The sequence below is a fragment of the Hyla sarda genome, chromosome 4 (genome assembly GCF_029499605.1).
Source record: "Hyla sarda isolate aHylSar1 chromosome 4, aHylSar1.hap1, whole genome shotgun sequence".
Lineage (NCBI taxonomy): Eukaryota > Metazoa > Chordata > Amphibia > Anura > Hylidae > Hyla > Hyla sarda.
Window position 1 is genome coordinate 55,110 of NC_079192.1, and position 27,422 is coordinate 82,531.

A 27,422-nucleotide genomic window follows, 5' to 3' on the forward strand; every position below is an offset into this window, starting at 1 on the left:
TGTTATATACCGTTGTTCTTGTGATGAGGAGGACTGTAGCCCCTGATAGGCCCGGGCACTATATAAGCTGCTGCTATATACCCTGTCCTGAGTTGTTCTTGTAGTGAGGAGGGCTGTAGCCCCCTGATAGGCCCGGGCACTATATGAGGAGGGCTGTAGCCTCCTGATAGGCCCGGGCACTATATGAGGAGGGCTGTAGCCTCCTGATAGGCCCGGGCACTATATAAGCTGCTGTTATATACCCTGTCCTGAGTTGTTCTTGTGATGAGGGGGGCTGTAGCCCCCTGATAGGCCCGGGCACTATATAAGCTGCTGTTATATACCCTGTCCTGAGTTGTCCTTGTGGTGAGGAGGGCTGTAGCCCCTGATAGGCCCGGGCACTATATAAGCTGCTGTTATATACCCTGTCCTGAGTTGTCCTTGTGGTGAGGAGGGCTGTAGCTCCTGATAGGCCCGGGCACTATATAAGCTGCTGTTATATACACTGTCCTGAGTTTCTCTTGTGGTGAGGGGGGCTGTAGCCCCTGATAGGCCCGGGCTCTATATAAGCTGCTGTTATATACACTGTCCTGAGTTTCTCTTGTGGTGAGGGGGGCTGTAGCCCCCGATAGGCCCGGGTACTATATAAGCTGCTGCTAAATACCCTGTCCTAAGTTGTCCTTGTGGTGAGGGGGGCTGTAGCCCCTGATAGGCCCGGGCACTATATAAGCTGCTGTTATATACCCTGTCCTGAGTTGTTCTTGTGGTGAGGGGGGCTGTAGCCCCTGATAGGCCCGGGCACTATATAAGCTGCTGTTATATACCCTGTCCTGAGTTGTTCTTGTGGTGAGGAGGGCTGTAGCTCCTGATAGGCCCGGGCACTATATAAGCTGCTGTTATATACCCTGTCCTGAGTTGTTCTTGTGATGAGGGGGGCTGTAGCCCCCTGATAGGCCCGGGCACTATATAAGCTGCTGCTATATACCCTGTCCTGAGTTGTTCTTGTGGTGAGGGGGGCTGTAGCCCCTGATAGGCCCGGGCACTATATAAGCTGCTGTTATATACCCTGTCCTGAGTTGTTCTTGTGGTGAGGGGGGCTGTAGCCCCTGATAGGCCCGGGCACTATATAAGCTGCTGTTATATACCCTGTCCTGAGTTGTTCTTGTGGTGAGGAGGGCTGTAGCCCCTGATAGGCCCGGGCACTATATAAGCTGCTGCTATATACCCTGTCCTGAGTTGTACTTGTGGTGAGGGGGGCTGTAGCCCCCTGATAGGCCCGGGCACTATATAAGCTGCTGCTATATACCCTGTCCTGAGTTGTACTTGTGTTGAGGTGGGCTGTAGCCCCCTGATAGGCCCGGGTACTATATAAGCTGCTGTTATATACCCTGTCCTGAGTTGTTCTTGTAGTGAGGAGGGCTGTAGCCCCTGATAGGCCCGGGTACTATATAAGCTGCTGTTATATACCCTGTCCTGAGTTGTTCTTGTGGTGAAGAGGGCTGTAGCCCCTGATAGGCCCGGGCACTATATAAGCTGCTGTTATATACCCTGTCCTGAGTTTTTCTTGTGGTGAGGAGGGCTGTAGACCCTGATAGGCCCGGGCACTATATAAGCTGCTGTTATATACACTGTCCTGAGTTGTTCTTGTGATGAGGAGGGCTGTAGCCCCCTGATAGGCCCGGGCACTATATAAGCTGCTGTTATATACCCTGTCCTGAGTTGTTCTTGTGGTGAGGAGGGCTGTAGCCCCCTGATAGGCCCGGGCACTATATAAGCTGCTGTTATATACCCTGTCCTGAGTTGTTCTTGTGGTGAGGAGGGCTGTAGCCCCTGATAGGCCCGGGCACTATATAAGCTGCTGCTATATACCCTGTCCTGAGTTGTTCTTGTGGTGACGAGGGCTGTAGCCCCCTGATAGGCCCGGGCACTATATAAGCTGCTGTTATATACCCTGTCCTGAGTTGTTCTTGTGGTGAGGGGGGCTGTAGCCCCTGATAGGCCCGGGCACTATATAAGCTGCTGTTATATACCCTGTCCTGAGTTGTTCTTGTGATGAGGGGGGCTGTAGCCCCTGATAGGCCCGGGCACTATATAAGCTGCTGTTATATACCCTGTCCTGAGTTGTTCTTGTGATGAGGGGGGCTGTAGCCCCTGATAGGCCCGGGCACTATATAAGCTGCTGTTATATACCCTGTCCTGAGTTGTTCTTGTGATGAGGAGGGCTGTAGCCCCTGATAGGCCCGGGCACTATATAAGCTGCTGTTATATACCCTGTCCTGAGTTGTTCTTGTGGTGAGGAGGGCTGTAGCCCCCCGATAGTCCCGGGCACTATAGAAGCTGCTGTTATATACCCTGTCCTGAGTTGTTCTTGTGGTGAGGAGGGCTGTAGCCCCTGATAGGCCCGGGCACTATATAAGCTGCTGTTATATACCCTGTCCTGAGTTGTTCTTGTGGTGAGGGGGGCTGTAGCCCCTGATAGGCCCGGGCTCTATATAAGCTGCTGTTATATACCCTGTCCTGAGTTGTTCTTGTAGTGAGGAGGGCTGTAGCCCCCTGATAGGCCCGGGCACTATATAAGCTGCTGTTATATACCCTGTCCTGAGTTGTTCTTGTGGTGAGGAGGGCTGTAGCCCCCGATAGGCCCGGGCACTATATAAGCTGCTGTTATATACCCTGTCCTGAGTTGTTCTTGTGGTGAGGAGGGCTGTAGCCCCTGATAGGCCCGGGCACTATATAAGCTGCTGTTATATACCCTGTCCTGAATTGTTCTTGTGGTGAGGAGGGCTGTAGCCTCCTGATAGGCCCGGGCACTATATAAGCTGCTGTTATATACCCTGTCCTGAGTTGTTCTTGTGGTGAGGAGGGCTGTAGCCCCCGATAGGCCCGGGCACTATATAAGCTGCTGCTATATACCCTGTCCTGAATTGTTCTTGTGGTGAGGAGGGCTGTAGCCTCCTGATAGGCCCGGGCACTATATAAGCTGCTGTTATATACCCTGTCCTGAGTTGTTCTTGTGATGAGGAGGGCTGTAGCCCCCTGATAGGCCCGGGCACTATATAAGCTGCTGTTATATACCCTGTCCTGAGTTGTTCTTGTGGTGAGGGGGGCTGTAGCCCCTGATAGGCCCGGGTACTATATAAGCTGCTGCTAAATACCCTGTCCTGAGTTGTTCTTGTGGTGAGGAGGGCTGTAGCCCCTGATAGGCCCGGGCACTATATAAGCTGCTGTTATATACCCTGTCCTGAGTTGTTCTTGTGGTGAGGAGGCCTGTAGCCCCCTGATAGGCCCGGGCACTATATAAGCTGCTGCTATATACCCTGTCCTGAGTTGTTCTTGTGGTGAGGAGGGCTGTAGCCTCCTGATAGGCCCGGGCACTATATAAGCTGCTGTTATATACCCTGTCCTGAGTTGTTCTTGTGGTGAGGGGGCTGTAGCCCCTGATACGCCCGGGTACTATATAAGCTGCTGCTATATACCCTGTCCTGAGTTGTACTTGTGGTGAGGGGGGCTGTAGCCACCTGATAGGCCTGGGCACTATATAAGCTGCTGCTATATACCCTGTCCTGAGTTGTACTTGTGGTGAGGGGGGCTGTAGCCCCCTGATAGGCCCGGGCACTATATAAGCTGCTGTTATATACCCTGTCCTGAGTTGTTCTTGTGGTGAGGAGGGCTGTAGCCCCTGATAGGCCCGGGCACTATATAAGCTGCTGTTATATACCCTGTCCTGAGTTGTTCTTGTGGTGAGGAGGGCTGTAGCCCCTGATAGGCCCGGGCACTATATAAGCTGCTGTTATATACCCTGTCCTGAGTTGTTCTTGTGGTGAGGAGGGCTGTAGCCCCTGATAGGCCCGGGCACTATATAAGCTGCTGCTATATACCCTGTCCTGAGTTGTTCTTGTGGTGAGGAGGGCTGTAGCCCCTGATAGGCCCGGGCACTATATAAGCTGCTGTTATATACCCTGTCCTGAGTTGTTCTTGTGGTGAGGAGGGCTGTAGCCCCTGATAGGCCCGGGCACTATATAAGCTGCTGTTATATACCCTGTCCTGAGCATTTCTTGTGGTGAGGAGGGCTGTAGCCCCTGATAGGCCCGGGCACTATATAAGCTGCTGCTATATACCCTGTCCTGAGTTGTTCTTGTGGTGAGGAGGGCTGTAGCCCCTGATAGGCCCGGGCACTATATAAGCTGCTGTTATATACCCTGTCCTGAGTTGTTCTTGTGGTGAGGGGGGCTGTAGCCCCTGATAGGCCCGGGCACTATATAAGCTGCTGTTATATACCCTGTCCTGAGTTGTTCTTGTGGTGAGGAGGGCTGTAGCCCCTGATAGGCCCGGGCACTATATAAGCTGCTGTTATATACCCTGTCCTGAGTTGTTCTTGTGATTAGGGGGGCTGTAGCCCCTGATAGGCCCGGGCACTATATAAGCTGCTATTATATACCCTGTCCTGAGTTGTTCTTGTGATTAGGGGGGCTGTAGCCCCTGATAGGCCCGGGCACTATATAAGCTGCTGTTATATACCCTGTCCTGAGTTGTTCTTGTGATTAGGGGGGCTGTAGCCCCTGATAGGCCCGGGCACTATATAAGCTGCTGTTATATACCCTGTCCTGAGTTGTTCTTGTGGTGAGGAGGGCTGTAGCCCCCTGATAGGCCCGGGCACTATATAAGCTGCTGTTATATACCCTGTCCTGAGTTGTTCTTGTGGTGAGGGGGCTGTAGCCCCTGATAGGCCCGGGCACTATATAAGCTGCTGCTAAATACCCTGTCCTGAGTTGTCCTTGTGGTGAGGAGGGCTGTAGCCCCTGATAGGCCCGGACACTATATAAGCTGCTGTTATATACCCTGTCCTGAGTTGTTCTTGTGGTGACGAGGGCTGTAGCCCCTGATAGGCCCGGACACTATATAAGCTGCTGTTATATACCCTGTCCTGAGTTGTTCTTGTGGTGACGAGGGCTGTAGCCCCTGATAGGCCCGGACACTATATAAGCTGCTGTTATATACCCTGTCCTGAGTTGTTCTTGTGGTGAGGGGGGCTGTAGCCCCTGATAGGCCCGGGCACTATATAAGCTGCTGTTATATACCCTGTCCTGAGTTGTTCTTGTGGTGAGGGGGGCTGTAGCCCCTGATAGGCCCGGGCACTATATAAGCTGCTGTTATATACCCTGTCCTGAGTTGTTCTTGTGGTGAGGGGGGCTGTAGCCTCTGATAGGCCCGGGCACTATATAAGCTGCTGTTATATACCCTGTCCTGAGTTGTTCTTGTGGTGAGGAGGGCTGTAGCCCCCTGATAGGCCCGGGCACTATATAAGCTGCTGTTATATACACTGTCCTGAATTGTTCTTGTGGTGAGGAGGGCTGTAGCCCCTGATAGGCCCGGGCACTATATAAGCTGCTGTTATATACCCTGTCCTGAGTTGTTCTTGTGGTGAGGGGGGCTGTAGCCTCTGATAGGCCCGGGCACTATATAAGCTGCTGTTATATACCCTGTCCTGAGTTGTTCTTGTGGTGAGGAGGGCTGTAGCCCCCTGATAGGCCCGGGCACTATATAAGCTGCTGTTATATACCCTGTCCTGAGTTGTTCTTGTGGTGAGGGGGGCTGTAGCCCCCTGATAGGCCCGGGCACTATATAAGCTGCTGCTATATACCCTGTCCTGCGTTGTTCTTGTGGTGAGGAGGGCTGTAGCCCCCTGATAGGCCCGGGCACTATATAAGCTGCTGTTATATACCCTGTCCTGAGTTGTTGTTGTGGTGAGGAGGGCTGTAGCCCCTGATAGGCCCGGGCACTATATAAGCTGCTGTTATATACCCTGTCCTGAGTTGTTCTTGTGATGAGGGGGGCTGTAGCCCCTGATAGGCCCGGGCACTATATAAGCTGCTGTTATATACCCTGTCCTGAGTTGTTCTTGTGGTGAGGAGGGCTGTAGCCCCCTGATAGGCCCGGGCACTATATAAGCTGCTGTTATATACCCTGTCCTGAGTTGTTCTTGTGGTGAGGAGGGCTTTGGCCCCTGATAGGCCCGGGCACTATATAAGCTGCTGTTATATACCCTGTCCTGAGTTGTTCTTGTGGTGAGGAGGGCTGTAGCCTCCTGATAGGCCCGGGCACTATATAAGCTGCTGTTATATACCCTGTCCTGAGTTGTTCTTGTGATGAGGGGGGCTGTAGCCCCCTGATAGGCCCGGGCACTATATAAGCTGCTGTTATATACCGTTGTTCTTGTGATGAGGAGGACTGTAGCCCCTGATAGGCCCGGGCACTATATAAGCTGCTGCTATATACCCTGTCCTGAGTTGTTCTTGTAGTGAGGAGGGCTGTAGCCCCCTGATAGGCCCGGGCACTATATGAGGAGGCCTGTAGCCTCCTGATAGGCCCGGGCACTATATGAGGAGGGCTGTAGCCTCCTGATAGGCCCGGGCACTATATAAGCTGCTGTTATATACCCTGTCCTGAGTTGTTCTTGTGATGAGGGGGGCTGTAGCCCCCTGATAGGCCCGGGCACTATATAAGCTGCTGTTATATACCCTGTCCTGAGTTGTCCTTGTGGTGAGGAGGGCTGTAGCCCCTGATAGGCCCGGGCACTATATAAGCTGCTGTTATATACCCTGTCCTGAGTTGTCCTTGTGGTGAGGAGGGCTGTAGCTCCTGATAGGCCCGGGCACTATATAAGCTGCTGTTATATACACTGTCCTGAGTTTCTCTTGTGGTGAGGGGGGCTGTAGCCCCTGATAGGCCCGGGCTCTATATAAGCTGCTGTTATATACACTGTCCTGAGTTTCTCTTGTGGTGAGGGGGGCTGTAGCCCCCGATAGGCCCGGGTACTATATAAGCTGCTGCTAAATACCCTGTCCTAAGTTGTCCTTGTGGTGAGGGGGGCTGTAGCCCCTGATAGGCCCGGGCACTATATAAGCTGCTGTTATATACCCTGTCCTGAGTTGTTCTTGTGGTGAGGGGGGCTGTAGCCCCTGATAGGCCCGGGCACTATATAAGCTGCTGTTATATACCCTGTCCTGAGTTGTTCTTGTGGTGAGGAGGGCTGTAGCTCCTGATAGGCCCGGGCACTATATAAGCTGCTGTTATATACCCTGTCCTGAGTTGTTCTTGTGATGAGGGGGGCTGTAGCCCCCTGATAGGCCCGGGCACTATATAAGCTGCTGCTATATACCCTGTCCTGAGTTGTTCTTGTGGTGAGGGGGGCTGTAGCCCCTGATAGGCCCGGGCACTATATAAGCTGCTGTTATATACCCTGTCCTGAGTTGTTCTTGTGGTGAGGGGGGCTGTAGCCCCTGATAGGCCCGGGCACTATATAAGCTGCTGTTATATACCCTGTCCTGAGTTGTTCTTGTGGTGAGGAGGGCTGTAGCCCCTGATAGGCCCGGGCACTATATAAGCTGCTGCTATATACCCTGTCCTGAGTTGTACTTGTGGTGAGGGGGGCTGTAGCCCCCTGATAGGCCCGGGCACTATATAAGCTGCTGCTATATACCCTGTCCTGAGTTGTACTTGTGTTGAGGTGGGCTGTAGCCCCCTGATAGGCCCGGGTACTATATAAGCTGCTGTTATATACCCTGTCCTGAGTTGTTCTTGTAGTGAGGAGGGCTGTAGCCCCTGATAGGCCCGGGTACTATATAAGCTGCTGTTATATACCCTGTCCTGAGTTGTTCTTGTGGTGAAGAGGGCTGTAGCCCCTGATAGGCCCGGGCACTATATAAGCTGCTGTTATATACCCTGTCCTGAGTTTTTCTTGTGGTGAGGAGGGCTGTAGACCCTGATAGGCCCGGGCACTATATAAGCTGCTGTTATATACACTGTCCTGAGTTGTTCTTGTGATGAGGAGGGCTGTAGCCCCCTGATAGGCCCGGGCACTATATAAGCTGCTGTTATATACCCTGTCCTGAGTTGTTCTTGTGGTGAGGAGGGCTGTAGCCCCCTGATAGGCCCGGGCACTATATAAGCTGCTGTTATATACCCTGTCCTGAGTTGTTCTTGTGGTGAGGAGGGCTGTAGCCCCTGATAGGCCCGGGCACTATATAAGCTGCTGCTATATACCCTGTCCTGAGTTGTTCTTGTGGTGACGAGGGCTGTAGCCCCCTGATAGGCCCGGGCACTATATAAGCTGCTGTTATATACCCTGTCCTGAGTTGTTCTTGTGGTGAGGGGGGCTGTAGCCCCTGATAGGCCCGGGCACTATATAAGCTGCTGTTATATACCCTGTCCTGAGTTGTTCTTGTGATGAGGGGGGCTGTAGCCCCTGATAGGCCCGGGCACTATATAAGCTGCTGTTATATACCCTGTCCTGAGTTGTTCTTGTGATGAGGGGGGCTGTAGCCCCTGATAGGCCCGGGCACTATATAAGCTGCTGTTATATACCCTGTCCTGAGTTGTTCTTGTGATGAGGAGGGCTGTAGCCCCTGATAGGCCCGGGCACTATATAAGCTGCTGTTATATACCCTGTCCTGAGTTGTTCTTGTGGTGAGGAGGGCTGTAGCCCCCCGATAGTCCCGGGCACTATAGAAGCTGCTGTTATATACCCTGTCCTGAGTTGTTCTTGTGGTGAGGAGGGCTGTAGCCCCTGATAGGCCCGGGCACTATATAAGCTGCTGTTATATACCCTGTCCTGAGTTGTTCTTGTGGTGAGGGGGGCTGTAGCCCCTGATAGGCCCGGGCTCTATATAAGCTGCTGTTATATACCCTGTCCTGAGTTGTTCTTGTAGTGAGGAGGGCTGTAGCCCCCTGATAGGCCCGGGCACTATATAAGCTGCTGTTATATACCCTGTCCTGAGTTGTTCTTGTGGTGAGGAGGGCTGTAGCCCCCGATAGGCCCGGGCACTATATAAGCTGCTGTTATATACCCTGTCCTGAGTTGTTCTTGTGGTGAGGAGGGCTGTAGCCCCTGATAGGCCCGGGCACTATATAAGCTGCTGTTATATACCCTGTCCTGAATTGTTCTTGTGGTGAGGAGGGCTGTAGCCTCCTGATAGGCCCGGGCACTATATAAGCTGCTGTTATATACCCTGTCCTGAGTTGTTCTTGTGGTGAGGAGGGCTGTAGCCCCCGATAGGCCCGGGCACTATATAAGCTGCTGCTATATACCCTGTCCTGAATTGTTCTTGTGGTGAGGAGGGCTGTAGCCTCCTGATAGGCCCGGGCACTATATAAGCTGCTGTTATATACCCTGTCCTGAGTTGTTCTTGTGATGAGGAGGGCTGTAGCCCCCTGATAGGCCCGGGCACTATATAAGCTGCTGTTATATACCCTGTCCTGAGTTGTTATTGTGGTGAGGGGGGCTGTAGCCCCTGATAGGCCCGGGTACTATATAAGCTGCTGCTAAATACCCTGTCCTGAGTTGTTCTTGTGGTGAGGAGGGCTGTAGCCCCTGATAGGCCCGGGCACTATATAAGCTGCTGTTATATACCCTGTCCTGAGTTGTTCTTGTGGTGAGGAGGCCTGTAGCCCCCTGATAGGCCCGGGCACTATATAAGCTGCTGCTATATACCCTGTCCTGAGTTGTTCTTGTGGTGAGGAGGGCTGTAGCCTCCTGATAGGCCCGGGCACTATATAAGCTGCTGTTATATACCCTGTCCTGAGTTGTTCTTGTGGTGAGGGGGCTGTAGCCCCTGATACGCCCGGGTACTATATAAGCTGCTGCTATATACCCTGTCCTGAGTTGTACTTGTGGTGAGGGGGGCTGTAGCCACCTGATAGGCCTGGGCACTATATAAGCTGCTGCTATATACCCTGTCCTGAGTTGTACTTGTGGTGAGGGGGGCTGTAGCCCCCTGATAGGCCCGGGCACTATATAAGCTGCTGTTATATACCCTGTCCTGAGTTGTTCTTGTGGTGAGGAGGGCTGTAGCCCCTGATAGGCCCGGGCACTATATAAGCTGCTGTTATATACCCTGTCCTGAGTTGTTCTTGTGGTGAGGAGGGCTGTAGCCCCTGATAGGCCCGGGCACTATATAAGCTGCTGTTATATACCCTGTCCTGAGTTGTTCTTGTGGTGAGGAGGGCTGTAGCCCCTGATAGGCCCGGGCACTATATAAGCTGCTGCTATATACCCTGTCCTGAGTTGTTCTTGTGGTGAGGAGGGCTGTAGCCCCTGATAGGCCCGGGCACTATATAAGCTGCTGTTATATACCCTGTCCTGAGTTGTTCTTGTGGTGAGGAGGGCTGTAGCCCCTGATAGGCCCGGGCACTATATAAGCTGCTGTTATATACCCTGTCCTGAGCATTTCTTGTGGTGAGGAGGGCTGTAGCCCCTGATAGGCCCGGGCACTATATAAGCTGCTGCTATATACCCTGTCCTGAGTTGTTCTTGTGGTGAGGAGGGCTGTAGCCCCTGATAGGCCCGGGCACTATATAAGCTGCTGTTATATACCCTGTCCTGAGTTGTTCTTGTGGTGAGGGGGGCTGTAGCCCCTGATAGGCCCGGGCACTATATAAGCTGCTGTTATATACCCTGTCCTGAGTTGTTCTTGTGGTGAGGAGGGCTGTAGCCCCTGATAGGCCCGGGCACTATATAAGCTGCTGTTATATACCCTGTCCTGAGTTGTTCTTGTGATTAGGGGGGCTGTAGCCCCTGATAGGCCCGGGCACTATATAAGCTGCTATTATATACCCTGTCCTGAGTTGTTCTTGTGATTAGGGGGGCTGTAGCCCCTGATAGGCCCGGGCACTATATAAGCTGCTGTTATATACCCTGTCCTGAGTTGTTCTTGTGATTAGGGGGGCTGTAGCCCCTGATAGGCCCGGGCACTATATAAGCTGCTGTTATATACCCTGTCCTGAGTTGTTCTTGTGGTGAGGAGGGCTGTAGCCCCCTGATAGGCCCGGGCACTATATAAGCTGCTGTTATATACCCTGTCCTGAGTTGTTCTTGTGGTGAGGGGGCTGTAGCCCCTGATAGGCCCGGGCACTATATAAGCTGCTGCTAAATACCCTGTCCTGAGTTGTCCTTGTGGTGAGGAGGGCTGTAGCCCCTGATAGGCCCGGACACTATATAAGCTGCTGTTATATACCCTGTCCTGAGTTGTTCTTGTGGTGACGAGGGCTGTAGCCCCTGATAGGCCCGGACACTATATAAGCTGCTGTTATATACCCTGTCCTGAGTTGTTCTTGTGGTGACGAGGGCTGTAGCCCCTGATAGGCCCGGACACTATATAAGCTGCTGTTATATACCCTGTCCTGAGTTGTTCTTGTGGTGAGGGGGGCTGTAGCCCCTGATAGGCCCGGGCACTATATAAGCTGCTGTTATATACCCTGTCCTGAGTTGTTCTTGTGGTGAGGGGGGCTGTAGCCCCTGATAGGCCCGGGCACTATATAAGCTGCTGTTATATACCCTGTCCTGAGTTGTTCTTGTGGTGAGGAGGGCTGTAGCCCCTGATAGGCCCGGGCACTATATAAGCTGCTGTTATATACCCTGTCCTGAGTTATTCTTGTGGTGAGGAGGGCTGTAGCCCCTGATAGGCCCGGGCACTATATAAGCTGCTGTTATATACCCTGTCCTGAGTTGCTCTTGTGGTGAGGAGGGCTGTAGCCCCCTGATAGGCCCGGGCACTATATAAGCTGCTGCTATATACCCTGTCCTGAGTTGTTCTTGTGGTGAGGAGGGCTGTAGCCCCCCGATAGTCCCGGGCACTATATAAGCTGCTGTTATATACCCTGTCCTGAGTTGTTCTTGTGGTGAGGAGGGCTGTAGCCCCTGATAGGCCCGGGCACTATATAAGCTGCTGTTATATACCCTGTCCTGAGTTGTTCTTGTGGTGAGGAGGGCTGTAGCCCCCTGATAGGCCCGGGCACTATATAAGCTGCTGTTATATACCCTGTCCTGAGTTGTTCTTGTGGTGAGGAGGGCTGTAGCCCCCTGATAGGCCCGAGCACTATATAAGCTGCTGTTATATACCCTGTCCTGAGTTGTTCTTGTGGTGAGGAGGGCTGTAGCCCCTGATAGGCCCGGGCACTATATAAGCTGCTGTTATATACCCTGTCCTGAGTTGTTCTTGTGGTGAGGAGGGCTGTAGCCCCTGATAGGCCCGGGCACTATATAAGCTGCTGTTATATACCCTGTCCTGAGTTGTTCTTGTGGTGAGGGGGGCTGTAGCCCCTGAGAGGCCCGGGCACTATATAAGCTGCTGTTATATACCCTGTCCTGAGTTGTTCTTGTAATGAGGAGGGCTGTAGCCCTCTGATAGGCCCGGGCACTATATAAGCTGCTGCTATATACCCTGTCCTGAGTTGTTCTTGTGGTGAGGAGGGCTGTAGCCCCTCATAGGCCCGGGCACTATATAAGCTGCTGTTATATACCCTGTCCTGAGTTGTTCTTTTGGTGAGGAGGGCTGTAGCCCCTGATAGGCCCGGGCACTATATAAGCTGCTGTTATATACCCTGTCCTGAGTTGTTCTTGTGATGAGGGGGGCTGTAACCCCTGATAGGCCCGGGCACTATATAAGCTGCCATTATATACCCTGTCCTGAGTTGTTCTTGTGGTGAGGAGGGCTGTAGCCCCCTGATAGGCCCGGGCACTATATAAGCTGCTGTTATATACCCTGTCCTGAGTTGTTCTTGTGGTGAGGAGGGCTGTAGCCCCCTGATAGGCCCGGGCACTATATAAGCTACTGTTATATACCCTGTCCTGAGTTGTTCTTGCGGTGAGGGGGGCTGTAGCCCCTGATAGGCCCGGGCACTATATAAGCTGCTGTTATATACCCTGTCCTGAGTTGTTCTTGTGGTGAGGAGGGCTGTAGCCCCCTGATAGGCCCGGGCACTATATAAGCTGCTGTTATATACCCTGTCCTGAGTTGTTCTTGTGGTGAGGGGGCTGTAGCCCCTGATAGGCCCGGGCACTATATAAGCTGCTGCTAAATACCCTGTCCTGAGTTGTCCTTGTGGTGAGGAGGGCTGTAGCCCCTGATAGGCCCGGACACTATATAAGCTGCTGTTATATACCCTGTCCTGAGTTGTTCTTGTGGTGACGAGGGCTGTAGCCCCTGATAGGCCCGGACACTATATAAGCTGCTGTTATATACCCTGTCCTGAGTTGTTCTTGTGGTGACGAGGGCTGTAGCCCCTGATAGGCCCGGACACTATATAAGCTGCTGTTATATACCCTGTCCTGAGTTGTTCTTGTGGTGAGGGGGGCTGTAGCCCCTGATAGGCCCGGGCACTATATAAGCTGCTGTTATATACCCTGTCCTGAGTTGTTCTTGTGGTGAGGGGGGCTGTAGCCCCTGATAGGCCCGGGCACTATATAAGCTGCTGTTATATACCCTGTCCTGAGTTGTTCTTGTGGTGAGGAGGGCTGTAGCCCCTGATAGGCCCGGGCACTATATAAGCTGCTGTTATATACCCTGTCCTGAGTTATTCTTGTGGTGAGGAGGGCTGTAGCCCCTGATAGGCCCGGGCACTATATAAGCTGCTGTTATATACCCTGTCCTGAGTTGCTCTTGTGGTGAGGAGGGCTGTAGCCCCCTGATAGGCCCGGGCACTATATAAGCTGCTGCTATATACCCTGTCCTGAGTTGTTCTTGTGGTGAGGAGGGCTGTAGCCCCCCGATAGTCCCGGGCACTATATAAGCTGCTGTTATATACCCTGTCCTGAGTTGTTCTTGTGGTGAGGAGGGCTGTAGCCCCTGATAGGCCCGGGCACTATATAAGCTGCTGTTATATACCCTGTCCTGAGTTGTTCTTGTGGTGAGGAGGGCTGTAGCCCCCTGATAGGCCCGGGCACTATATAAGCTGCTGTTATATACCCTGTCCTGAGTTGTTCTTGTGGTGAGGAGGGCTGTAGCCCCCTGATAGGCCCGAGCACTATATAAGCTGCTGTTATATACCCTGTCCTGAGTTGTTCTTGTGGTGAGGAGGGCTGTAGCCCCTGATAGGCCCGGGCACTATATAAGCTGCTGTTATATACCCTGTCCTGAGTTGTTCTTGTGGTGAGGAGGGCTGTAGCCCCTGATAGGCCCGGGCACTATATAAGCTGCTGTTATATACCCTGTCCTGAGTTGTTCTTGTGGTGAGGGGGGCTGTAGCCCCTGAGAGGCCCGGGCACTATATAAGCTGCTGTTATATACCCTGTCCTGAGTTGTTCTTGTAATGAGGAGGGCTGTAGCCCTCTGATAGGCCCGGGCACTATATAAGCTGCTGCTATATACCCTGTCCTGAGTTGTTCTTGTGGTGAGGAGGGCTGTAGCCCCTCATAGGCCCGGGCACTATATAAGCTGCTGTTATATACCCTGTCCTGAGTTGTTCTTTTGGTGAGGAGGGCTGTAGCCCCTGATAGGCCCGGGCACTATATAAGCTGCTGTTATATACCCTGTCCTGAGTTGTTCTTGTGATGAGGGGGGCTGTAACCCCTGATAGGCCCGGGCACTATATAAGCTGCCATTATATACCCTGTCCTGAGTTGTTCTTGTGGTGAGGAGGGCTGTAGCCCCCTGATAGGCCCGGGCACTATATAAGCTGCTGTTATATACCCTGTCCTGAGTTGTTCTTGTGGTGAGGAGGGCTGTAGCCCCCTGATAGGCCCGGGCACTATATAAGCTACTGTTATATACCCTGTCCTGAGTTGTTCTTGCGGTGAGGGGGGCTGTAGCCCCTGATAGGCCCGGGCACTGATATGACGTCCAGCTGGTTCTCACTTACTCACTAAGCTATTGACCTCCAGATGTTGCAAAACTACAACTCCCAGCATGCCAGGACAGCCTGTCTGGGCATGCTGGGGTTTGTAGTTTTGAAACGTCTGGAGGTCCACAGTTTGGAGACCGCTGATGTAATGTATTGGGGGGGGGGGGGGGTCTTTACTTTTACCTCACAGATAATTAGGGGGAGAGGATTAGAATTTTGCCCCCTTATGTAGGACCCCCATAGGTAGTTTGCCCCTGTAGGCAGTTTGCCCCTGTATGTAGGACCCCTATAGGTAGTGTGCCCCCATATGTAGGACCCCTATAGGTAGTGTGCCCCCGTATGTAGGACCCCTATAGGTAGTGTGCCCCCATATGTAGGACTCCTATAGGTGGTTTGCCCCCCCCATATTTAGGACCCCTATAGGTGGTTTGCCCCCCTTGTGTAGGACCCCTATAGGTAGTTTGTCCCCTGTATGTAGGACCCCTATAGGTAGTTTGCCCCCCCTGTGTGTAGGACCCCTATAGGTAGTTTGCCCCTGTATTTAGGACCCCTATAGGTAGTTTGCCCCGTGTGTAGGACCCCTATAGGTAGTTTGCCCCCCCCCCCCTATATGTAGGACCCCTATAGGTAGTTTGCCCCCTGTATGTAGGACCCCTGTAGGTAGTTTGTCCCCTGTATGTAGGACCCCTGTAGGTAGTTTGCCCCCTGTATGTAGGACCGGGTGCGGTAAGGGTCTGGTCCTGGATATGTAGGACCCCTATGGATAGTTTGCCCCCTGTATGTAGGACCGGGTGCGGTAAGGGTCCCGTCCTGGATATGTAGGATCCCTATAGGTAGTTTGCCCCCTGTATGTAGGACCGGGTGCGGTAAGGGTCCCGTCCTGGATATGTAGGACTCCTATAGGTAGTTTGCCCCCTGTATGTAGGACCGGGTGCGGTAAGTAAGGGTCCGGTCCTGGATATGTAGGACCCCTATAGGCAGTTTGCCTCCCTGTATGTAGGACTGGGTGCGGTAAGGGTCTGGTCCTGGATTTATAGGACCCCTATAGGTAGTTTGCCCCCTGTATGTAGGACCGGGTGCGGTAAGGGTCCGGTCCTGGATATGTAGGACCCCTATAGGTAGTTTGCCCCCCCGTATGTAGGACCGGTTGCGGTAAGGGTCCCGTCCTGGATATGTAGGACCCCTATAGGTAGTTTGCCCATCTGTATGTAGGACCGGGTGCGGTAAGGGTCCGGTCCTGGATATGTAGGACCTCTATAGGTAGTTTGCCCCCTGTATGTAGGACCGGGTGCGGTAAGGGTCCGATCCTGGATATGTAGGACCTCTATAGGTAGTTTGCCCCCTGTATGTAGGACCGGGTGCGGTAAGGGTCCGGTCCTGGATATGTAGGACCCCTATAGGTAGTTTGCCCCCCTGTATATAGGACCGGGTGCGGTAAGGGTCCGGTCCTGGATATGTAGGACCCCTATAGGTAGTTTTCCCCCCTGTATATAGAACCGGGTGCGGTAAGGGTCCGGTCCTGGATATGTAGGACCCCTATAGGTAGTTTGCCCCCCTGTATGTAGGACCCGGTGCGGTAAGGGTCCGGTCCTGGATATGTAGGACCCCTATAGGTAGTTTGCCCCCCTGTATATAGGACTGGGTGTGGTAAGGGTCCGGTCCTGGATATGTAGGACCCCTATAGGTAGTTTGCCCCCCTGTATATAGGACCGGGTGCGGTAAGGGTCCGGTCCTGGATATGTAGGACCCCTATAGGTAGTTTGCCCCCTGTATGTAGGACCGGGTGCGGTAAGGGTCCGGTCCTGGATATGTAGGACCCCTATAGGTAGTTTGCCCCCTGTATATAGGACAGGGTGTGGTAAGGGTCCGGTCCTGGATATGTAGGACCCCTATAGGTAGTTTGCCCCCTGTATGTAGGACCGGGTGCGGTAAGGGTCCGGTCCTGGATATGTAGGACCCCTATAGGTAGTTTGCCCCCTGTATGTAGGACCGGGTGTGGTAAGGGTCCGGTCCTGGATATGTAGGACCCCTATAGGTAGTTTGCTCCCTGTATGTAGGACCGGGTGCGGTAAGGGTCCCGTCCTGGATATGTAGGACCCCTATAGGTAGTTTGCTCCCTGTATGTAGGACCGGGTGCGGTAAGGGTCCGGTCCTGGATATGTAGGACCCCTACAGGTAGTTTTCCCCCTGTATGTAGGACCGGGTGCTGTAAGGGTCCGTTCCTGGATATGTAGGACCCCTATAGGTAGTTTGCCCCCTGTATGTAGGACCGGGTGAGGTAAGGGTCCGGTCCTGGATATGTAGGACCCCTATAGGTAGTTTACCCCCTGTATGTAGGACCGGGTGCGGTAAGGGTCCGGTCCTGGATATGTAGGACCCCTGTAGGTAGTTTGCCCCCCTGTATGTAGGAACGGGTGCAGTGAGGGTCCAGTCCTGGATATGTAGGACCCCTATAGGTAATTTGCCCCCCTGTATGTAGGACCGGGTGTGGTAAGGGTCCGGTCCTGGATATATAGGACCCCTATAGGTAGTTTGCCCACTGTATATAGGACCGGGTGCGGTAAGGGTCCGTTCCTGGATATACAGGACCCCTATAGGTAGTTTGCCCCCCTGTATGTAGGACCGGGTGCGGTAAGGGTCCGGTCCTGGGTATGTAGGACCCCTATAGGTAGTTTGCTCCCTGTATGTAGAACTCAGTGCGGTAAGGGTCCGATCCTGGATATATAGGACCCCTATAGATAGTTTGCTCCCTGTATGTAGGACCCGGTGCGGTAAGGGTCCGGTCCTGGATATGTAGGACCCCTATAGGTAGTTTGCCCCCCTGTATATAGGACTGGGTGTGGTAAGGGTCCGGTCCTGGATATGTAGGACCCCTATAGGTAGTTTGCCCCCCTGTATATAGGACCGGGTGCGGTAAGGGTCCGGTCCTGGATATGTAGGACCCCTATAGGTAGTTTGCCCCCTGTATGTAGGACCGGGTGCGGTAAGGGTCCGGTCCTGGATATGTAGGACCCCTATAGGTAGTTTGCCCCCTGTATATAGGACAGGGTGTGGTAAGGGTCCGGTCCTGGATATGTAGGACCCCTATAGGTAGTTTGCCCCCTGTATGTAGGACCGGGTGCGGTAAGGGTCCGGTCCTGGATATGTAGGACCCCTATAGGTAGTTTGCCCCCTGTATGTAGGACCGGGTGTGGTAAGGGTCCGGTCCTGGATATGTAGGACCCCTATAGGTAGTTTGCTCCCTGTATGTAGGACCGGGTGCGGTAAGGGTCCCGTCCTGGATATGTAGGACCCCTATAGGTAGTTTGCTCCCTGTATGTAGGACCGGGTGCGGTAAGGGTCCGGTCCTGGATATGTAGGACCCCTACAGGTAGTTTTCCCCCTGTATGTAGGACCGGGTGCTGTAAGGGTCCGTTCCTGGATATGTAGGACCCCTATAGGTAGTTTGCCCCCTGTATGTAGGACCGGGTGAGGTAAGGGTCCGGTCCTGGATATGTAGGACCCCTATAGGTAGTTTACCCCCTGTATGTAGGACCGGGTGCGGTAAGGGTCCGGTCCTGGATATGTAGGACCCCTGTAGGTAGTTTGCCCCCCTGTATGTAGGAACGGGTGCAGTGAGGGTCCAGTCCTGGATATGTAGGACCCCTATAGGTAATTTGCCCCCCTGTATGTAGGACCGGGTGTGGTAAGGGTCCGGTCCTGGATATATAGGACCCCTATAGGTAGTTTGCCCACTGTATATAGGACCGGGTGCGGTAAGGGTCCGTTCCTGGATATACAGGACCCCTATAGGTAGTTTGCCCCCCTGTATGTAGGACCGGGTGCGGTAAGGGTCCGGTCCTGGGTATGTAGGACCCCTATAGGTAGTTTGCTCCCTGTATGTAGAACTCAGTGCGGTAAGGGTCCGATCCTGGATATATAGGACCCCTATAGATAGTTTGCTCCCTGTATGTAGGACCGGGTGCGGTAAGGGGTCCGGTCCTGGATATGTAAGACCCCTGTAGGTGTAGGTAGCCCCCTGTATATAGGACCGGGTGCGGTAAGGGTCTGGTCCTGGATATGTAGGACCCCTATAGGTAGTTTGCCCCCTGTATGTAGGACTGGGTGCGGTAAGGGTCCGGTCCTGGATATGTAGGACCCCTATAGGTAGTTTGCCCACTGTATGTAGGACTGGGAGCGGTAAGGGTCCGGTCCTGGATATGTAGGACCCCTATAGGTAGTTTGCCCCCCCTGTATGTAGGACCGGGTGCGGTAAGGGTCCGGTCCTTGATATGTAGGACCCCTATAGGTAGTTTGCTCCCTGTATGTAGGTCCGGGTGTGGTAAGGGTCCGGTCCTGGATATGTAGGACCCCTATAGGTAGTTTGCCCACTGTATATAGGACCGGGTGCGGTAAGGGTCCGGTCCTGGATATGTAGGACCCCTATAGGTAGTTTGCCCACTGTATATAGGACCGGGTGCGGTAAGGGTCCGGTCCTGGATATGTAGAACCCCTATAGGTAGTTTTCCCCTTGTATATAGGACCGGGTGCGATAAGGGTCCGGTCCTGGATATGTAGGACCCCTATAGGTAGTTTGCTCCCTGTATATAGGACTGGGTGCGGTAAGGGTCCGGTTCTGGATATATGACCCCTGTAGGTAGTTTGCCCCCCCCCCCCCCTGTATGTAGGACCAGGTACGGTAAGGGTCCCGTCCTGGATATATAGGACCCCTATAGGTAGTTGGCTCCCTGTATGTAGGACCGGGTGCGGTAAGGGTCCGGTCCTGGATATGTAGGACCCCTATAGGTAGTTTGCCCCCCCCTGTATGTAGGACCGGGTGCGGTAAGGGTCCGGTCCTGGATATGTAGGACCCCTATAGGTAGTTTGCCCCCCTGTATGTAGGACCGGGTGCGGTAAGGGTCTGGTCCTGGATATGTAGGACCCATATAGGTAGTTTGCCCCCTGTATGTAGGACTGGGTGCGGTAAGGGTCCGGTCCTGGATATGTAGGACCCCTATAGGTAGTTTGCCCCCTGTATGTAGGACCGGGTGCTGTAAGGGTCCGGTCCTGGATATGTAGGACCCCTATAGGTAGTTTGCCCCCTGTATGTAGGATTGGGTGCGGTAAGGGTCCGGTCCTGGATATGTAGGACCCCTATAGGTAGTTTGCTCCCTGTATGTAGGACCGGGTGCGGTAAGGGTCCGGTCCTGGATATGTAGGACCCCTATAGTTAGTTTGCCCCCCTGTATGTAGGATTGGGTGCAGTAAGGGTCCGGTCCTGGATATGTAGGACCCCTATAGGTAGTTTGCTCCCTGTATGTAGGACCGGGTGCGGTAAGGGTCCGGTCCTGGATATGTAGGACCCCTATAGGTAGTTTGACCCCTGTATGTAGGAACGGGTGCAGTAAGGGTCCGGTCCTGGATATGTAGGACCCCTATAGGTAATTTGCCCCCTGTATGTAGGACCGGGTGCGGTAAGTAAGGGTCCGGTCCTGGATATGTAGGACCCCTATAGGTAGTTTGCCCCCTGTATATAGGACCGGGTGCGGTAAGGGTCCGGTCCTGGATATGTAGGACCCCTATAGGTAGTTTGCCCCCTGTATGTAGGACTGGGTGCGGTAAGGGTCCGGTCCTGGATATGTAGGACCCCTATAGGTAGTTTGCCCCCTGTATGTAGGACCGGGTGCTGTAAGGGTCCGGTCCTGGATATGTAGGACCCCTATAGGTAGTTTGCCCACTGTATGTAGGAACGGGTGCAGTAAGAGTCCGGTCCTGGATATGTAGGACCCCTATAGGTAGTTTGCCCCCTGTATGTAGGATTGGGTGCGGTAAGGGTCCGGTCCTGGATATGTAGGACCCCTATAGGTAGTTTGACCCCTGTATGTAGGAACGGGTGCAGTGAGGGTCCGGTCCTGGATATGTAGGACCCCTATAGGTAATTTGCCCCCTGTATGTAGGACCGGGTGCGGTAAGTAAGGGTCCGGTCCTGGATATGTAGGACCCCTATAGGTAGTTTGCCCCCCTGTATGTAGGATTGGGTGCGGTAAGGGTCCGGTCCTGGATATGTAGGACCCCTATAGGTAGTTTGACCCCTGTATGTAGGAACGGGTGCAGTGAGGGTCCGGTCCTGGATATGTAGGACCCCTATAGGTAATTTGCCCCCTGTATGTAGGACCGGGTGCGGTAAGTAAGGGTCCGGTCCTGGATATGTAGGACCCCTATAGGTAGTTTGCCCCCTGTATATAGGACCGGGTGCGGTACGGGTCCGGTCCTGGATCGCAGCCTCAGAGCATTGTCCCATCTTTTGTGTCCATGGATATTAATGGCAGGTTCTCCTCCTCTAGGACCGTATCCAGTACTATGGGTCCTCAGCCCGCTACAAGGAAGAGGTAAAGGAAGGTGAGTAGGGTGAGGGTCACATGACCCAGTGCCAGCAGGCAGATGCTTCTCTTTTCAAGCACTAATCCTTATTTACAGACAAGGATCGGCGTGACGTTTGTCCAGGGGGCGAGGTACGAGGAGGAGAAGAGATAACATGTCCTCCGGTCCCTCCACAGGACGTCATCTCCACAGGTGGGGCCCCATCACTGCCCGGAGGACCTACCTGAGTACCCTCTGTATATAACGCCACTTCTATTCTGTCTCCTCTTATCAGCCGGAAAGAGACGCCTGAAGCGCAAGAACGTCAAGTGTTGCTGTTAACCGCTTCCTGGTGCAGGTGATGCCGGGAGCGTAGTCAGAGCAGCCACCAGACCGGAGGATTTTATCCAACACTTTCAGAAGGAGGAGCACAGTATGGTGAGGAGGAGGAGGGCACTATGGTGAGGAGGAGGAGGAGGGCACTATGGTGAGGAGGAGGAGGGCACTATGGTGAGGAGGAGGAGGAGGGCACTATGGTGAGGAGGAGGGCACTATGGTGAGGAGGAGGGCACTATGGTGAGGAGGAGGAGGGTGCTATGGTGAGGAGGAGGAGGAGGGCGCTATGGTGAGGAGGAGGAGGGTGCTATGGTGAGGAGGAGGAGGAGGGCACTATGGTGAGGAGGAGGGCACTATGGTGAGGAGGAGGGCACTATGGTGAGGAGGAGGGCACTATGGTGAGGAGGAGGAGGGTGCTATGGTGAGGAGGAGGAGGAGGGCGCTATGGTGAGGAGGAGGAGGGTGCTATGGTGAGGAGGAGGAGGAGGGCACTATGGTGAGGAGGAGGGCACTATGGTGAGGAGGAGGAGGAGGGCACTATGGTGAGGAGGAGGGCACTATGGTGAGGAGGAGGGCACTATGGTGAGGAGGAGGAGGAGGGCACTATGGTGAGGAGGAGGAGGAGGGCACTATGGTGAGGAGGAGGAGGAGGGCACTATGGTGAGGAGGAAGAGGAGGGCACTATGGTGAGGAGGAGGAGGAGGGCACTATGGCACTATGTCCCAATAGAGGACAAAACACTCCCAATAGAGGACGAAACACTCCCAATAGGGGACAAAACACTCCCACTAGGTTACAAAACACTCCCACTAGGGGACAAAACACTCCCACTAGGGGACAAAACACTCCCAATAGGGGACAAAACACTCCCAATAGGGGACAAAACACTCCCACTAGGGGACAAAACACTCCCACTAGGGGACAAAACACTCCCACTAGGGGACAAAACACTCCCACTAGGGGACAAAACACTCCCACTAGGGGACAAAACACTCCCAATAGGGGACAAAACACTCCCAATAGGAGACAAAACACTCCCAATAGGAGACAAAACACTCCCAATAGGGGACAAAACACTCCCAATAGGGGACAAAACACTCCCAATAGGTGACAAAACACTCCCAATAGGGGACAAAACACTCCCAATAGTGGACAAAACACTCCCAATAGAGGACAAAACACTCCCAATAGGAGACAAAACACTCCCAATAGGAGACAAAACACTCCCAATAGGAGACAAAACACTCCCAATAGGGGACAAAACACTCCCAATAGGGGACAAAACACTCCCAATAGAGGACAAAACACTCCCAATAGGGAACAAAACACTCCCAATTGGAGACAAAACACTCCCAATAGGAGACAAAACACTTCCAATAGGAGACAAAACACTCCCAATAGGGGACAAAACACTCCCAATAGGGGACAAAACACTCCCAATAGAGGACAAAACACTCCCAATAGGGGACAAAACACTTCCAATAGGAGACAAAACACTCCCAATAGTGGACAAAACACTCCCAATAGGGGACAAAACACTCCCAATAGGGGACAAAACACTCCCAATAGGGGACAAAACACTCCCAATAGGGGACAAAACACTCCCAATAGTGGACAAAACACTCCCAATAGAGGACAAAACACTCCCAATAGGGGACAAAACACTCCCAATAGGAGACAAAACACTCCCAATAGAGGACAAAACCCTCCCAATAGGAGACAAAACACTCCCAATAGTGGACAAAACACTCCCAATAGGGGACAAAACACTCCCAATAGGGGACAAAACACTCCCAATAGTGGACAAAACACTCCCAATAGGGGACAAAACCCTCCCAATAGGAGACAAAACACTCCCAATAGTGGACAAAACACTCCCAATAGGGGACAAAACACTCCCAATAGGGGACAAAACACTCTCAATAGTGGACAAAACACTCCCAATAGGGGACAAAACCCTCCCAATAGGAGACAAAACACTCCCAATAGAGGACAAAACACTCCCAATAGGGGACAAAACACTCCCAATAGGAGACAAAACACTCCCAATAGGGGACAAAACACTCCCAATAGGGGACAAAACACTCCCAATAGGGGACAAAACACTCCCAATAGAGGACAAAACACTCCCAATAGGGGACAAAACACTCCCAATAGGAGACAAAACACTCCCAATAGAGGACAAAACACTCCCAATAGAGGACAAAACACTCCCAATAGAGGACAAAACACTCCCAATAGAGGACAAAACACTCCCAATAGAGGGGACAAAACACTCCCAATAGAGGACAAAACACTCCCAATAGAGGACAAAACACTCCCAATAGGGGACAAAACACTCCCAATAGGGGACAAAACACTCCCAATAGTGGACAAAACACTCCCAATAGGGGACAAAACACTCCCAATAGGGGACAAAACACTCCCAATAGTGGACAAAACACTCCCAATAGAGGACAAAACACTCCCAATAGGGGACAAAACACTCCCAATAGGGGACAAAACACTCCCAATAGGAGACAAAACACTCCCAATAGGAGACAAAACACTCCCAATAGAGGACAAAACACTCCCAATAGGGGACAAAACACTCCCAATAGGGGACAAAACACTCCCAATAGGAGACAAAACACTCCCAATAGAGGACAAAACACTCCCAATAGTGGACAAAACACTCCCAATAGGGGACAAAACACTCCCAATAGGGGACAAAACACTCCCAATAGTGGACAAAACACTCCCAATAGAGAGGACAAAACACTCCCGATAGAGGACAAAACACTCCCAATAGAGGACAAAACACTCCCAATAGAGGACAAAACACTCCCAATAGAGGACAAAACACTCCCAATAGAGGGGACAAAACACTCCCAATAGAAGACAAAACACTCCCAATAGGGGGACAAAACACTCCCAATAGAGGACAAAACACTCCCAATAGGGGACGAAACACTCCCAATAGGGGACAAAACACTCCCAATAGGGGACAAAACACTCCCAATAGAGGGACAAAACACTCCCAATAGGGGACAAAACACTCCCAATAGTGGACAAAACACTCCCAATAGGAGACAAAACACTCCCAATAGGGGACAAAACACTCCCAATAGGGGACAAAACACTCCCAATAGGGGACAAAACACTCCCAATAGAGGGACAAAACACTCCCAATAGAGGACAAAACACTCCCAATAGAGGACAAAACACTCCCAATAGGGGACAAAACACTCCCAATAGGGGACAAAACACTCCCAATAGGGGACAAAACACTCCCAATAGGGGACAAAACACTCCCAATAGAGGGGACAAAACACTCCCAATAGGAGACAAAACACTCCCAATAGAGGACAAAACACTCCAAATTGGGGACAAAACACTCCCAATAGGGGACAAAACACTCCCAATAGGGGACAAAACACTCCCAATAGGGGACAAAACACTCCCAATAGGGGACAAAACACTCTCAATAGGAGACAAAACACTCCCAATAGAGGGGACAAAACACTCCCAATAGGGGGGACAATACACTCCCAATAGGAGACAAAACACTCCCAATAGGGGGACAAAACACTCGCAATAGAGGGGACAAAACACTCCCAATAGGGGACAATACACTCCCAATAGGGGGGACAATACACTCCCAATAGGGGGGACAATACACTCCCAATAGGAGACAAAACACTCCCAATAGGGGGACAAAACACTCGCAATAGAGGGGACAAAACACTCCCAATAGGGGACAAAACACTCCCAATAGGGGACAAAACACTCCCAATATAGGGGACAAAACACTCCCAATAGAGGACAAAACACTCCAAATAGGGGACAAAACACTCCCAATAGAGGACAAAACACTCCCAATAGAGGACAAAACACTCCCAATAGGGGACAAAACACTCCCAATAGAGGAGACAAAACACTCCCAATAGGGGACACCTCCCAATAGTGGACAAAACACTCCCAATAGAGGACAAAACACTCCCGATAGAGGACAAAACACTCCCGATAGGGGACAAAACACTCCCAATAGAGGGGACAAAACACTCCCAATAGAGGACAAAACACTCCCAATAGGGGGACAAAACACTCCCAATAGAGGGGACAAAACACTCCCAATAGGGGACAAAACACTCCCAATAGAGGGGACAAAACACTCCCAATAGAGAGGACAAAACACTCCCAATAGGGGACAAAACACTCCCAATAGGGGACAAAACACTCCCAATAGGGGACAAAACACTCCCAATAGGAGACAAAACACTCCCAATAGGAGACAAAACACTTCCAATAGGAGACAAAACACTCCCAATAGTGGACAAAACACTCCCAATAGAGGACAAAACACTCCCAATAGGGGACAAAACACTCCCAATAGTGGACAAAACACTCCCAATAGAGGACAAAACACTCCCAATAGAGGACAAAACACTCCCAATAGGGGACAAAACACTCCCAATAGTGGACAAAACACTCCCAATAGAGGACAAAACACTCCCAATAGGGGACAAAACACTCCCAATAGGGGACAAAACACTCCCAATAGGAGACAAAACACTCCCAATAGAGGACAAAACACTCCCAATAGGAGACAAAACACTCCCAATAGGGGACAAAACACTCCCAGTAGTGGACAAAACACTCCCAATAGAGGACAAAACACTCCCAATAGGGGACAAAACACTCCCAATAGGGGACAAAACACTCCCAATAGAGGACAAAACACTCCCAATAGAGGACAAAACACTCCCAATAGGGGACAAAATACTCCCAATAGAGGACAAAACACTCCCAATAGGGGACAAAATACTCCCAATAGAGGACAAAACACTCCCAATAGTGGACAAAACACTCCCAATAGAGGACAAAACACTCCCAATAGAGGACAAAACACTCCCAATAGAGGACAAAACACTCCCAATAGGGGACAAAACACTCCCAATAGGGGACAAAACACTCCCAATAGGGGACAAAACACTCCCAATAGGGGGACAAAACACTCCCAATAGAGGACAAAACACTCCCAATAGAGGGGACAAAACACTCCCAATAGGGGACAAAACACTCCCAATAGGGGACAAAACACTCACAATAGAGGACAAAACACTCCCAATAGGGGACAAAACACTCCCAATAGGGGACAAAACACTCCCAATAGGGGACAAAACACTCCCAATAGTGGACAAAACACTCCCAATAGGAGACAAAACACTCCCAATAGGGGACAAAACACTCCCAATAGAGGACAAAACACTCCCAATAGGGGACAAAACACTCCCAATAGGAGACAAAACACTCCCAATAGAGGACAAAACACTCCCAATAGAGGACAAAACACTCCCAATAGGAGACAAAACACTCCCAATAGTGGACAAAACACTCCCAATAGGGGACAAAACACTCCCAATAGGGGACAAAACACTCCCAATAGAGGACAAAACACTCCCAATAGAGGACAAAACCCTCCCAATAGAGGACAAAACCCTCCCAATAGGGGACAAAACCCTCCCAATAGAGGACAAAACACTCCCAATAGAGGACAAAACACTCCCAATAGGAGACAAAACACTCCCAATAGGGGACAAAACACTCCCAATAGGGGACAAAACACTCCCAATAGGAGACAAAACACTCCCAATAGGGGACAAAACACTCCCAATAGGGGACAAAACACTCCCAATAGAGGGGAGAAAACACTCCCAATAGAGGGGACAAAACACTCCCAATAGGGGACAAAACACTCCCAATAGGGGACAAAACACTCCCAATAGGGGACAAAATACTCCCAATAGGGGACAAAACACTCTCAATAGGAGACAAAACACTCCCAATAGAGGGGACAAAACACTCCCAATAGGGGGACAATACACTCCCAATAGGGGGGACAATACACTCCCAATAGGAGACAAAACACTCCCAATAGGGGGACAAAACACTCGCAATAGAGGGGACAAAACACTCCCAATAGGGGACAAAACACTCCCAATAGGGGACAAAACACTCCCAATATAGGGGACAAAACACTCCCAATAGAGGACAAAACACTCCAAATAGGGGACAAAACACTCCCAATAGAGGACAAAACACTCCCAATAGAGGACAAAACACTCCCAATAGGGGACAAAACACTCCCAATAGAGGAGACAAAACACTCC

At 52.0% G+C, this 27,422-nt stretch overlaps 1 protein-coding gene across 3 annotated transcripts in view; it reads left to right on the forward strand.

Annotated features, from left to right (window-relative positions):
- The window catches only part of LOC130367530 (zinc finger CW-type PWWP domain protein 1-like), a gene marked incomplete at its 5' end in the record, with an annotated part of 119,911 nt that overhangs the window by 54,554 nt on the left and 37,935 nt on the right, over positions 1 to 27,422 (forward strand). The window contains 3 exon segments of one of the 3 annotated variants that reach the window (XM_056569954.1): positions 20,919 to 20,973; positions 21,052 to 21,147; positions 21,230 to 21,372. In XM_056569954.1, coding sequence (XP_056425929.1) covers positions 20,919 to 20,973; positions 21,052 to 21,147; positions 21,230 to 21,276 — 198 coding nt within the window. 3 annotated transcript variants of the gene reach the window in all.